Source organism: Medicago sativa, chromosome 8 (genome assembly GCF_051527215.1).
Source record: "Medicago sativa cultivar Bolivia chromosome 8, Bolivia_mono, whole genome shotgun sequence".
In the NCBI taxonomy this organism is placed as follows: domain Eukaryota; kingdom Viridiplantae; phylum Streptophyta; class Magnoliopsida; order Fabales; family Fabaceae; genus Medicago; species Medicago sativa.
This window is the reverse complement of record NC_140756.1, coordinates 83,084,664-83,100,168: the sequence shown is the minus strand read 5'-3', so window position 1 is coordinate 83,100,168 and position 15,505 is coordinate 83,084,664. Positions and strand designations below refer to the sequence as shown.

General features: G+C 35.0%; 1 protein-coding gene and 2 pseudogenes across 1 annotated transcript; 2 read left to right on the top strand and 1 right to left on the bottom strand.

Annotated features, from left to right (window-relative positions):
- Positions 1-2,540: 2,540 nt before the first annotated feature.
- On the bottom strand, positions 2,541-3,342 carry LOC146902312 (uncharacterized; annotated as a pseudogene).
- A 4,109-nt stretch (positions 3,343-7,451) lies between these two features.
- LOC146902310 (putative chloride channel-like protein CLC-g) lies at positions 7,452-15,261 on the top strand. Its single transcript, XM_085733338.1, has 7 exons — positions 7,452-7,726; positions 7,832-8,032; positions 8,143-8,320; positions 12,700-12,962; positions 13,206-13,475; positions 13,588-14,716; positions 14,913-15,261. The coding sequence occupies exons 1-7, from the start codon at positions 7,581-7,583 to the stop codon at positions 15,054-15,056; spliced, it is 2,331 nt and encodes a 776-aa protein (XP_085589464.1). The 5' UTR covers positions 7,452-7,580; the 3' UTR covers positions 15,057-15,261.
- On the top strand, positions 10,141-12,283 carry LOC146902311 ((R)-mandelonitrile lyase-like; annotated as a pseudogene).
- Positions 15,262-15,505: the final 244 nt, after the last annotated feature.

The following is a 15,505-nucleotide window of genomic DNA, read 5'->3' as shown; positions in this document are numbered from 1 at the left end:
CCGGTAGAGCATGTTAGCAGTAAAGGGTTTTAACAAAATGGTTAAATATGTTTTTGATCCCTATAAATATACCAACTTTTCGTTTTAGTCCCTCTAAAATTTTCCTTCGACTTTTAGTCTCTAAAAATTTTTCCATTTTTCACTTTTGGTCTCTCTTTTAAAGTAAAATCATATGTAGAATTCATATTTTTGAATAAAAATTTGCAGAAAAATTCATAATATTATAAGAATCTCTCCCAAAAAAATTAGAATTTTTTAACCTAACATGAATTTAATATGAATTTTTATATTTTTTACGGTTAAAAATTCATATTTAATTCATGATTTGTTAAAAAATTCTATTTTTTTCTGGGAATATTTTTTACAATATTCTACACATTTCTGCATAATTTCATTAAAAAATACAAAAATTAACTTAAAAATAGGGACCAAAAGTAGTGATTGAAAATTTTATAGGGACTAAAAGTTGAAGGAAAATTTTAGAGGGACTAAAACGAAAAGTTGGTATATTTATAGGGACCAAAAACATATTTAACCCTTAAGAAAATAATGACATGGACCAATAGTTAAGAGAGTGTTTAAGAGAGAGTGAGAGAGAGAGGTTGTCCATAGCATTTCTCTATTTTTAAATGGAGCCGGTTGCCAATTTCGGGATTTTCAATCTTAGCAACATGGACCAATGAAAGTGGGAGTGTGCAAGAGAGAGTGCTTAAGCGATTGTGCTTAGCATTCCTCTAGTTTCTTTAACATGTGCAATATTGCACATGTTAGACAAACTCTTCTTTTAAATGTCTTCGTCCTCGTGTTTGATGATTCACATAAAATCTATCCAATATTTGTAAAAATAAAAATTAAATCTACTCGGTAATTTTTAGTGTAAACGAGATTCATTTAAACACAACTCGGTAGAGGGTTAATCTCTCAAGTCGGATAGAAGCACAATAAATGATAGAGTTTTTCTTTTTAGAGATTTAATAAAGTTGCATTCTCATTAGGGATGAATAAATGTCTTCGTCCTCGTGTTTGATGATTCACATAAAATCTATCCAATATTTGTAAAAATAAAAAATTAAATCTACCGGTAATTTTTTAGTGTAAACAGATTCATTTAAACGCAACTCATTAGGTTAATCTCTCAAGTTAGATAGAAGCACAATAAATGATAGAGTTTTTCTTTTTAGAGATTTAATAAAGTTGCATTCTCATCGTGGGTGAAAATAGATTAGGTTAGATTCGTGTCTAAAATGTATGTCCGAAAGCCAAATGTCAAGTATAAACCTTAAAATTTTTGACAAGTCCGACTTAGACATTATAAAACTAACTTGTTCCCGCTTCCAATTCTCATAATTGAATTTCAATCCAAAATTTATCTTAAAAAGATCTCGTATCATCCCAATGCTTTGGTGTCAAAAACAAAATGGTTAGTGTAACTTTTTTATTTTTCAAAACTATTGGTGTAACCTTTAATTTACTAATGTTTATAGAGCTGTCAAAACGGACGGCCCGGCCCTAAACGGGCTTCGGGCTTTATCGGTCCGGGCCAAAAAACCCGATTGGAAAACGGGCTTGAAATATACTACCCGAGCCCGGTCCTACACGGGCCGCGGGCTAACGGGCCGGCCCGTATTAAAAATTACATTTTTTTTATATAAAAAAGTACTATAAAATATTTCTATAAATTTTTTTATAAATAATATTTTTAATATGTTTAAATAATGTCTAGCACAAAAATAAATTGTAAACATTTTCGTACACTAGTCATAAACTAAAATGGCGAGGAAAACAATTTTAAATAAATTAGATATGTTATGGTTATAGATATTTATATATTCGATCTTTAAAATTATAAATAACGAAACGAGTAAATATAATTTTATATTACATTTATACGTGTTAATTCATTGAATTTTCACTTTTATTTTTTACTTTGATAATCAACTAAGTAAAGAATTATTTGAAAAATATATATAATTTATAGGATTTTTTTTGTTATGCGGGCTAACGGGCTACCCACGGCCCGTTCGGGCTAGCCCTAACGGGTACCAGGCTTTTAGGACCGGGCAAAAAAAGCTATTAAAATTCGGGCTCAATATTTAAGATCCAAACCCTATAATTAATCGGGTTAAATGGACCGGCCCGTTTTGACAGCTCTAAATGTTTACAACCCGTACATCTCACGGGGAGGAAGATGAAGTTGTGCGATTGATCATTATTTTAACTTTAAAGTTGTAAATAGATGTGTTAATAGAAGGCTAAATTGCAATCGAATGCATTAGTGTTGTTTGCCATTACTAATTGTTAAACTTAAATTAATTTTTTAAGTTTAAAAAATCTTTAATTTTTAAATTTATATTAAAGATAGCTTTTGAGTCAAAAATAATCTACGTAAGATACATAACAAATGCTATATCAAAATATTTTTGACAGGAAAACAATATAACAACCTTGAATTGTGCATTTTGAATTTGAGGTGTCTTATATACCTATTTTGGTAATAAGAAATTCTATTTATGAACTAATTTTTTTTTAAGGAAATATGCTTATTGCATTTCATTAGATATCAAATCGTTAATACATGTTGGAACATAATCAAAAATACGGAAGCTAGACTCGGAAAGAGTTGCCTTTGCTAATTCATGGGCAACCCCATTCGCTTGCCTCCTAGAAAACTCAACATGAGAGTTTGGTAAATAAAGAGAACAATAGTGTCTATTACTATGCATAATGACCCCAAATTCCGTGATATCATCATTGCCTCGGTTAAGATAGTCCGCTACACGCTTCGAATCTACATCAAAATCCACATTTTGTAGTTGTAGCTCATGAACCCAACGGATAGCGTGATGCAGCCCCAATGATTCTCCAATATCAACCGAACATAACGGTGTGTGCCACATTGTTTTTGCATGAATAAAACATCCTTCTTCGTCCCTTATACACATACCTACACCCACTTTATTAGTGGAAGATGAGAACGAAGCGTCCACGTTACATTTCGGCCCGTCCACGCATTGGTTTTTCCCACCTAGTCTCTTCATTGCTTCCCGTCGTGACTCGTAGTGAATTTGGCGGCATGATGTTTGCATTTCCTTGCCGAGATGTCCGCACTTGCTGCTTCATGTTTGCATTTCTCCAATCCTCAAGGAGATGTTTTGCTCGCTCAATTATACTTCCATTTGATTCTGTTACTTGCTGCCATAACTTATTATTCCTACTCTTCCATATGCTCCACATAATTGTGACTAGTAGCTCGGATTGCACCGCCGAACCATGTTCCAACGGATAGAAAATAATTTCCGATGCATCATCAAACCTATGCGAAGCGGTTCTATCACCCGCCATAAACCCGTACCTCTCCAAATCCCAACTCGCCGTACAATGGTGGAAAAACATATGATAACAATCCTCGTGAGGGTCGTTACAAAATACACATGACGACGGACGGTTACTCCTCTAGATTTCAAACGCACACGAGTAGGTAAACATTCTTTACACACTCGCCACACCATATTCTTAACCTTAGGTTGAACTTTTAATTTCCAAATTCCACCCCAAAGACCATTCCCGTGTAAATGAGACATATCTACAATCTCTTCCACACAAACCCGGTAAGCACTCCTAATTGAATATGGTCCATTTTTCTCCGGTTCCAAACCAGCTTATCCTCATTCACTTGCGGAAACAATGGCGTATTCGAATTTGCCGAGTTGTTCCCGCCTCAAAATACACCCGAATAATACATTTATAGATGAACTATTTGAAAATGATTAGATCCATTTAAATTATATACTTTATCAAATTTTACAAAATTCTAATGATGTCATTTATCTAAATAATACACTACATCAAATTTATACTTTGTAATACACACACCTATTTAGGGGTGTTCAAAACCGAACCAATCCAATAGAAAATTTAGGGGTGTTCAATCTAAATAATATATATTTGTTCATATTAAAATTTAATTATTTTGTCATTTTTTATTACTACCGATCAATATATACATTATTATGCTTTAAATACTTTACATATTTTCACTATGGACAAAAAAATCACTATGCCAAGCGCGGCGAGAGCCCGCGACACGCGGCGGAGCCGCGGCCATACGGCGCGGCAAAGCCGCGCTACCCGTGCCGTAGCACGGGTATCTCGACTAGTCAACATTTTCATACATAAGTCACTTAATGTTCCTCACTCCTCCTAAATTAACAAATATTCTTATATCGAAAAAGTCGTAATAATATATATAGCAAGTAATAAATAACTCGGTTTATACATCGAGTTAAATTATGAACCAAATGAGTTGAATTATATATAGCTCAAGTTCAGCTTATTTGCGTAATGAACTTAATTTTCAATTTAAGTTTGACTCATTTGGTTTATGAATCAAATTCAACGAGTTAATTGGCGAGTCTAGTTCTAAACTATATTCAAGTTAGTTCGGTTCATTGTCGGCCCTTAGAGTCGACGTATACCGTGTCCAAGGTAGGCTACTCCCCCCGACCCAAATGTTTTAGTATATACACCATCCGGTCACAAATATAAGCAAAAATTCACTTTTAGGTTTATTCAATAAATGATGTATGTGGACTATTAAATACTCCTCATAGGTCACTATTATAAGCAAATTTTGACTTTTTAGATTCATTCAATGAATAATGTATGTGGTCTATATTGTAGACTACATACATCATTTATTGAATGAATCTAAAAAGTAGAAATTTGCTTATAATAGTGACCGGATGGAGTAGACCACATATAGATCATTTCTTGAATGAACCTAAAAAGTAAGTTTTCTTTATATTTGTGACCGGATGATGTACGCTTCAAGTTTACAAATTATAGTTGTTCAACAACATTCTCTTTCAAAAAAAAAACGATGTGGTCTTTTCATAGACGTGTTTGTTTCCAAGCGACGTATTAATTTTTTTCTTGAAGAAGTATTAATATGTTTTTTTTGTTAAATTGATGTACTTAACAATTTACACATTGCTTGCTTCCAAAACCATAAAGTGGGTATTGAAAATGAATTTTTTTAACTAATTTAAATGAATTTAACTTGTTTTCTTTTACGCAATGAATTTGATTTGTTAAGTTAACTTTATCTTAAATACACCTAAACTTTGGATATGAATTCACTACCTTTAAAGCAAGTCATCGTAAGTTTGTGTATACATCTCACTCTATATTACTCTCTCATTTTACCAAAATTACTCCCATGAAACCGTAAGTTTTGTCAATTATCCCACTGAAATTAACAAAACGTCAATTACCCCTACGAAATTGCACAACGTTAATCAATTTACCCCTTCCGTCAAATTTTTCTCGTTAGTCAACATGATGTTTTGCAAATACCCCGAAGTTTTGCACTTATGTGCAAAATGCCCCGAACTTGAAAATTTATATTTTTTTCTTATCCTTAACTCGAAAAATATTATAGACAAACAATTAACGATTAACTTTAATATTTTACATTGCTCTTTCATTCTTAAAGGGGTACATTATTTTATTTTGTTTCGTTATGCCAATTGATTGTTCAATTCTCCATAACATATGACTTATTTAAATAGAGACACGTCAATTAACAACAAAGTAAGCTAGAGACACGCATTACTCATGAATAATTAATTCTAGCAGTTTCTTAAGATAAGTTTGAATAAAATTATTCTATCTTAAAAATTGAACTAAACATGCATTTTGCTAAAGTAATATGAAGTTATTAATTTCGCATTATTTTTAGAGGATATATTATTATTGTAACCTTAAATATTAAAGATAACCGTTAATTATTTGTCTTTAATATCTTTTGAGTCAAGGATAAGAAAAAAACATATAAATTTTTAAGTTTAGGGGCATTTTGCACATAAGTGCAAAACTTCATGGGGGTATTTGCAAAACGTTATGTTGACTAACGAAAAATTTGACGGAGGGTAAATTGATTAACGTTGTGCAATTTCGGGGGTAATTGACGTTTTGTTAATTTCAAAAGGGTAATTGACGAAACTTACAATTTCGAGGTAATTGCCTATTTACTCTTTCATAAAATACACTAAAGATGCTACGAGTTTCTTGCCATCAAAGTCATTGTATCGAAATCAATGACATCCTCTCCATTACTCTATCATATTTGATTTTCATCTAAACTTTTTCTTTCACGACCCTAGACTTCTCAAACCTTTTTTTTAACCCTTACAGTAACTCAGAATTTGACATCGAGATAAAATATTTGACCAATAAATATTTCATTTAAAAATCAAACTTGAATTCTACTAATTAATTATTTAATCAGTTTATTATTATTCAATTCTATTTTACAACTAGACCTTGACCCGTGCGATGCACGGGTATTTTTTGTTTGTTTCAAATTTTTTGACAATATAAACATCAAATTGGATAAATGTATTTTGTATTAGATTTCAATAAATACTACAATTATATTATTGAATAATTCAAATTAAAATCATTTTCAATATCACAAATCAAGTTACATTCAGTCTAAAAAGAGTAGATAAGTAACTATTAAACATTCGAAAATACGATTTGGAATTGAAAGTGTCAATAGTAACCATTACAATTTAAAGCATGAGTGTGTTATTACTTAAAGCCTTAAGTGTCTTATTATTTAAAGCATTGACAACCAAGGAAATTGACACAATCACAATAGGATTTCAAGCATCAACTTTCATCAAAACTAACACAATCACAATCCACAAAATCAAAATGAATAAAATAGCATTTATATCAAAATTAGTTTAGGGATCATACCATTAATAAGTTAGTATGGACGAAATCTCGCATCACAGTCACAATTTTTAGGATAAATCGAAGGAAAAAGGGAAGAAATGGATGGAAACCGCTGCTTTCCGGGTTGAGATCAAAGGAATAAAGGGTTCGTAAACGTTCAATGTTCAATTCCGTAAAGAAAGAAAAATGGATTAATTAGTTTTTTAATGAGGGTGTTTGGTATTGGATATGAGGCAGTGGAATCAAAATTATATCACAGAAACAATTATTGGCTTAGTGGTTGGAGTGCTTACAGGGAACCATAATGTTGTGGGTTCGAATCCTTGCAAAGAGTTTTTTCATAAAGATTTTTTAAACCCTCAAAAAAGGCGGGATTAGGTTAAACAGTGGCGGGATTAGGGTTAATCAGCACTGTTTAACATTTATATATATATTAAGATTAAGATGATCACTTGTTTCTTCGCCTACCATTATTACATTTCGATTTTATTAATATTGAAATGTGTTACTGTTACGTTTACCTTTTGTCCAAAGGCTTTGGAGATTCGTGATCTGCAAAGAGTTAAACTGTGTCAAAAATACAGAAACGAAACTCAAGTCCACACCACACTCCTTCCACCATGTTTCACGCCACAAACGTTGTTGTCTTTTGAGAAATTTCCTGTTTTAACCTTGTTATATCAATCACAAGTACAACGTTAAACACTACAAATATTTCATTTCTTTCCTTTCCTCGTCTCCTCTCGCTGACTGTTTTCACCATGTCAACCTCACGTGTCTGAAACCACACACACTGACACAACACTCACAAAATAACTGCTACTATAATCTCTGTCATGTCCAATAACCATCTTTCTAATGGAGAATCCGAACCCCTTCTTCGCCGACCCTTGTTATCTTCTCAAAGATCCATTATCAACTCCACTTCACAAGTTGCCATCGTTGGTGCCAATGTCTGCCCTATTGAGAGTCTTGATTATGAGTTAGTTTTTTGTTTTTTTCATCTGGGTCTTCTTCTTTTCTTCAAAGTTTGAATTTTTGTATGACCCTGTTCTTAATTGATTCAGTTTCTATTATGGGTTTGCAGGATTTTTGAGAATGAATTCTTCAAGCAGGATTGGAGAAGTAGAGGGGTTGTTCAGATTTTGCAGTATATATGTATGAAGTGGCTATTGTGTTTTATGATTGGTTTAATTGTTGGTTTTATTGGGTTTTGTAACAATCTTGCTGTTGAGAATCTTGCTGGTATCAAGTTTGTCACCACATCCAATATGATGTTGGAAAGGAGGTACTATCTATGTTCCCTTGAGATTTTTAATTTATTTTTTTCTTTCTTTGTATGCCATTATTACTTTATTGTTTATGTTGCTGATAAAACTTATTTCGAATTGATTGCAGGTTTATGTTTGCCTTTTTTATATTTTTTGCTTCAAATTTGAGTCTCACGCTTTTTGCGTCTATAATAACGGCTTTTATAGCACCTGCTGCTGCTGGTTCAGGCATATCAGAGGTGAAGGCTTACCTAAATGGTGTTGATGCACCTGGAATTTTTACTGTACGGACTCTTTTTGTTAAGGTATGCAATATACAATGAGTACAATACGACACTCCTCTGAATGTTGAGGTTTTTCCTTCGTAGGGTGACATAGATAACGAGCTCGTTAGTACGATGGAAATATTACACATGACATTGATTTATTATGACATTCTATGTGATACTATGATTCTTGTGATCATATTCCCGTAGTTCTTTTGTAGTTCTTAAGCCACATAAGCAAATTATAATATGTGATGCTAAAATTGTTTGGTCTTGTGTGGAGATCAATAGTTACATGAAGACTTGTTTAATAGTTTTAGTTGGAAGATGGGATTACCAAAATTTGGTTAGTTTATGCCAAACTGTCAAGTGCCAATTACATTGTTTAGGTCTTTTTTGAGTTTACGATCACATTAGGGAATCTCAATCAATACATAAGTGCATTGCATCCACAAATTTAATGATTCAGTCCCTTATATCAATGTAGCCTTGCCTACTGTTTACTTTTCTCCGATATCCTATGATGCAGGAGGGTTTTATGGAGGGTTTTATTAGTAATTTAGTAGTATTTATTATTTAGCCAAATCTTAGTAATTTTCTAGAACTCTATTATTATTACGTTTTATTTTATTTTGGCCCACGGGTTTGTTATTTCTTTCACTATATAAAGTAGAACTTATGTAGCCTAAGAGGCACACTTTTTCATTCATTAATAATATTCGAGATTTTCTCTCAATTTCGGTGGATTCCGAACCCTTATTTTGATAGGTTTGTCGCTTGCAACCCTATTTTCACAAGTTTGTCGCTTGCAAACTTGTTCTTTTCTATCTAGGTTTAGCGCTTGCTAACCCTACGCTTCCGTACTGCGTCGGTTGGTATCGAGCAGTTTCTCTCCCCGTTCTTTTCCTAACGGATCAGCCATGGGAGATCAACCGATGACGAAAGCAGAGTTGGTCGGCATAACCGCGACTCTTACCACGAGCATCACGACCATCAAAGCTTTGTTAGATCAGATGGCGGCGTTGACATCTAAGATTGACAACATCAACAACAACAACCGCAACTACAACAACGAAACATTGCGAACAAGGGAGGTGGACCAATTCCAATTATTAGGGTTTGTAATAACAATCACCATGATTACCGCGTAAAGGCTGATATTCCATTGTTTTACGTAACGATGGATGTAGAAGAATTTTTGGATTGGGAGATTGATGTTGACAGATTTTTCAACGTCATGGACGTCCCGTAAAGTAAGAAGGTTAAGATGGTTGTAAACAAACTGAAAAGTACCGCATCCGTTTGGTAGGATAGACTCGTTGTTCGCAGACGAGAGACAAAGAAAGAACCCTATTCGAACTTGGAGAAGGATTAAACAGTTGATGCATGAAAGATTTAACTCTCGCGGTAGATTGTCTCTCTCGCCGCTTGTTTCAATTGAAAAATTGGAGAGGAAGCAACTCTCGTCGCCACGGATGTATCAACCGCCGGTGAAGGGTGGATATATTGAGGAGGCGGATCATGTCGTTAATGAAGCCGATTTTCATAATTCAACATACTTGTTATCAATGGAGACAACAAAAATGAATCATATGCTCATCAAACCGAGAACGATGTAATTGGTTGCTCCTTGCAAAATAATGGGAAGCATGTTGGTGTAGATTTGCATCATGAGGCTCGTGACTGTGTTTTGGCTGAAGGGGATGACAAAAGAGCAAGAAAATTTGATACCTAATCATCATTGCTTGGCATCAGATAATTGTGGTAGTCCTGGTTATGATCCTACACTTTGTGGTGATGAGGATAACACACTTTTGGAATTGTCTGGTGAAGCTGTATCGGATGATGCATATGCTCAGAAAAATTATATAACAAATTCAGTTGAGGCTGAGTTGCATCTTCAAGGAACAAGTCAGATCGATCGAAAGGGTGAAAGAAAGTTCAGACTGTGATTGGGATGGTATAATTCCCAATTCTGCTAATATGTTAATTGAAGCAGAAGCCTGTAAGGGTCTAATGCAGAAACCATCAGGCTCTCCTATACAACTTCAGCAAAGAATGTCTCAACAAATAGATGAACTGAATGCCGGTTCAATTCATGATGTACAACCTTTAATGAAACTGGAGTTTTTCCCTAAAGAATGTGTCGCAACCAAGGAAGTAGCAGCAGAAGAATCACCTTGTCGAATTCTCGAACTTTTTGGGACAAATCCACCGGACTTAGTTCCCGCTCTGCCGCCGCCGCTCGTACCACCATGGCTACAACACTCAGTTTACCTAGAACCGCTTTACCCAACACCCTCATCCAAGGTATTTTCAATTTGGGTTATTATGGATAGTAAAACTTTGTTTAAGTGGCCAAAGAAAATTACAAATTCACTAGTTGAGAAGATAATAAGAGCCGAAAAGGACATAAACAAGGCTGTTGTTATGTTTGAGTCTGCAACAGATGAGTATAGCAATGGATTTCGTCACGATCACAATACTTTCGGTGCAATGATTCATAGGCTAGTTTCTGTGAATCAGTTTAGGCCAGCTGAAGGAATGTTGGAGAGAATGACGCAAGAAGATTGTAAAGTTACAGAGGACATGTTTTTAACTATATGTAGAGGTAAGAGACAGTGGCACATGACTTACGATGTTAAGGAAGTAGCAGGGAAATCATATGACTACATTATAGTTGGAGGAGGTACATGTGGTTATCCTTTAGCAACTACTATATCAGAGAAATTTTATGTGCTACTAATAGAAAGAGGTGGTTCACCATATGGAAATCCCTTAGTGATTGATAGAAGATACTATGGTTTTCCACTGATTCTAAAGGACAACAATCATATGTCAGTAGCACAAAGATTCACTTCAGAAGATGGTGTTAGCAATATAAGAGGAAGAGTTCTTGGTGGCTCATCAGCTATAAGTGGTGGATTTTATAGTAGAGCAAGTGATGAATTTGTTGGTAAAGTTGGTTGGGATAAGAAACTTGTTAAAGAAGCTTATGAATGGGTGGAATCAAAAGTTGTTTTTCCTCTTTTCTTTCTCACACCATGGCAATCTGTTGCTGAATTTAGTCTTCTTGAAACAGAAATTTTGAACTACAATGGTTATAGTTTGGAACATATCGAGGAACCAATATCTATGGGAGTGTGTTAAATGGATTTGGAAAAAGACATGCCTCAGCTGATCTTCTTGAGGCTGGAAATCCAAAGAAACTCACAATTCTTGTGAATGCCACGTGAAGAGCATAATCTTTTATTACAATGGTGACAAGAATGAAACAAGGGCCAAGGGTATCAAGTTCATCAAGAGTAATGGAAGTTTAGATGAAACATATGAAGCCTACATCAAGAAACCAAACCATTCAACTTCAAGGGGTGATGTTATATTATCAGCAGGTGCATTAGGTAGCCCTCAACTTTTGTTTCTAATTATAAGTGGCATTGGATCAAAAGAACAATTAAAAAAATTCAACATTCCACTAGTTCATGAAATGAAACAGGTTGGTCACCGAATGCAAGACAACCCTTGCATAGCAATCTTAGTTGATCCACCACAAATTGCAGGCATAACAGAAGACTTGAAAATCATAGTGGAAGCATCAACACTTCCACTAAGCATCAATAAATCAAGGGTTAACATTGCAATGCCTCTTTCAAAAGGGTACCTTAAACTGAACAACAATGATCCAAGGCTTAACCCTACTGTGAAATTCCACTATCTAGGGAATGAAAAAATTGATGTATCAAAAGTGGAAGGAATGAATCACATAACTTCTACTTTACAATTCCAACAATGGGATCCAGGTGGTCTCTTGTTCATTGAAGGAGTCAACGGGCATGGGAGTTTTTCATCAGAATGAGAACTCGGGGTCGAGTTCTTCGGAGGTGGAGGAGACTGATGCAGGAGGGTTTTATGGAGGGTTTTATTAGTAATTTAGTAGTATTTATTATTTAGCCAAATCTTAGTAATTTTCTAGAACTCTCTATTATTATTACGTTTTATTTTATTTTGGCCCACGGGTTTGTTATTTCTTTCACTATATAAAGTAGAACTTATGTAGCCTAAGAGGCACACTTTTTCATTCATTAATAATATTCGAGATTTTGTCTCAATTTCTGGTGGATTCCGGAACCCTTATTTTGATAGGTTTGTCGCTTGCAAACTTGTTCTTTTCTATGTTTAGCGCTTGCTAACCCTACGCTTCCGTACTGCGTCATCCTATCTTTTCTTTCCTTAACGCATAGAGCACATGCTTTAGTACCTTTTTACCAACAACAGAATTCAGCCTCATAATCCATCATTGGCACTGTTGTTTCTTAACTAGTACTCTACTTTCCTTTATTAGATATAGTCCAACAGGAAGTGTTGTTTTTTTTTCTGAAAAAGTGATTTACTTTCTTGTTGCTTGCTTCTATCTACAGATTATTGGAAGCATTACAGCAGTGTCAGGCTCTCTTGTTATTGGGAAGGCAGGGCCTATGGTGCATACAGGTGCATGTGTGGCAGCATTGTTGGGTCAGGGAGGTTCCAAAAGATATGGAATAACATGGAGATGGTTAAGATTTTTTAAGAACGACCGTGATCGACGGGATCTAATAATATGTGGATCAGCAGCTGGGATTGCTGCTGCTTTCCGTGCCCCTGTTGGCGGCGTCTTGTTTGCTCTTGAAGAGATGGCATCTTGGTTTGTATGCCTATCTATCTTCCTAACATAAAATTTTATTGTTGTAAACTCTCAATTTTCACAATGTTTTGCTTGAGGATTGGAATCATATTTTTGTCATATGAACGACTTTTCATTAACTGTTCAACGAGCTTGTTTCTAGGTGTTTATCTGAATATTGTTTCTAGGTATTTTGTCATGTTTTTTTATTGAAAACCTTCTTTCTTCAGATGGAAATTGTCTCAAAGGTATTCTGTTCTACAGGTGGAGAACTGCCCTTCTATGGAGAGCTTTTTTTACTACAGCAACAGTTGCAATTTTCCTTCGAGCTATGATTGATGTATGTCTAAGCGACAAATGCGGTTTATTCGGTAAAGGGGGGCTGATAATGTTTGATGCTTATTCAGCAAGTATTTCATACCATTTGGTAGATGTTCCTCCTGTTTTTATTCTTGCTGTTGTAGGAGGGTTACTTGGAAGCTTATTTAATTTTATGACGAACAAAGTTCTTCGCATATACAATGTTATCAACGAGTAAGTTTCACCTTTTGTAGTTAAGTCAACATGGCAAAAATTTAACTTTTTGTAACGTTGTACACTGTTGTGGTCTGTCCAAGCTCATTCTTCGAATTATTTACTCTTGCAGGAAAGGCACTATCTGCAGACTTTTTCTTGCTTGTTTAATCTCCATTTTTACATCATGTCTTCTTTTCGGATTGCCATGGCTTGCAAAATGCCGACCTTGTCCTCCTGATGCTGTTGAGCCTTGTCCAACAATAGGTCGATCTGGTATCTACAAGAAATTCCAATGCCCTCCTAATCACTACAATGGCCTTGCCAGTCTCATTTTTAACACAAATGACGATGCTATCAGAAACCTATTTAGCATGCACACTGACAATGAATTCGAGCTTTCGTCAATGTTGGTTTTTTTTATCATATGTCTCTTTTTAAGTATCTTTAGCTGTGGAATTGTTGCCCCGGCCGGTCTGTTTGTGCCAATTATCGTGACTGGTGCATCGTATGGGCGCCTGGTTGGAATATTGGTTGGAGAACGGACCAATCTTAGCAATGGCCTTTATGCTGTACTTGGCGCCGCTTCTCTTCTCGGTGGATCTATGAGGACGACGGTTTCTCTGTGTGTAATTATGCTAGAACTGACCAATAACCTGTTACTGCTACCCTTAATAATGATGGTGCTTGTGGTCTCCAAGAGTGTAGCAAATGTTTTCAATGCAAATGTATATGACCTTATAATGAAAGCCAAAGGTTTGCCTTATTTAGAAACTCACGCCGAACCATATATGAGGCAGTTAACAGTAGGTGATGTAGTTATAGGCCCGCTTCAGATGTTTAATGGCATAGAGAAGGTTCGCAACATAGTGTTTATCCTTACAACAACAGCACACAACGGATTCCCTGTTATTGACGAGCCTCCGCGTTCGGAAGCTCCGGTTTTATTCGGTATAATCCTTCGCGACCATCTTATCACATTGTTAAAGAAGAAAGCTTTCTTGCCATCACCCATGGCGAATAGTTACGATGTCGTGAGGAAGTTTTCATCAGATGATTTTGCAAAGAAGGGTTCAGTTGAACGTGTGAAGATTGAGGATATACAGTTAACAGAGGAAGAGATGGGCATGTTCATCGATCTGCATCCTTTTACTAATGCTTCGCCTTACACTGTTGTGGAAACAATGTCACTGGCAAAGGCTCTTATACTTTTTCGAGAGGTCGGTTTAAGACACTTGCTCGTGATACCCAAGATACCCGGTGTAAGTAATTTGCTTATATCATGTTGCAGCTTTTCAATTTTTTATTCAGAAAGTTAACTAGGGTGCTAAATTTATATGTTGTTATACAATTCTTGTAAAGAAATCCTTTTAAATTCAATGCACTATTATTATTATTATTATTATTTTGTTCTACAGTTCACTAAACTAAGTTTTATTTTGTTCATGGTGACTACAGAGATCGCCCGTGGTGGGTATATTAACGCGGCATGATTTTACACCGGAACATATATTGGGTATGCATCCTTTTCTGGTAAAAAGCAGGTGGAAAAGATTAAGATTTTGGCAAACTTTTCTAGAAAAAATTCTTTCTGGCATCTGAGCAAGACCAGCAAGCTTAATTAAGCTTACACGTTCTAGAAAAGATTATGGTTTTTTCCCTCATAATTTGATGGAATTCAGAGGTCCGAATTGTTATACTCGCATTTCCAAAAGGAAAATCAAATTGTTACACAATGAGCTCCTTGGCTTGTAAATTATTGCTGCACATTATTATTAAGCTCATTATACCAAATATTATTTATGAATGCCTCCCACAGTCCCACACAGAACATCAAGGCTATGTTCGTATAGATGGAAAACAAATAGAACAAAGGCGAAATGATGTTATAACTTTTTGTTTTAATTGTTAAAATAAAGTGAAATGATGAAATGTATTTTATTTAGTTTAGAAGTTAACTTTCATTCGACGATTTCTATTCACACCCCAAAAAACTTCGGTTACACCCAATTTTAGTTAAATTTGATGATAATACTGAAATTGTCCTTGTT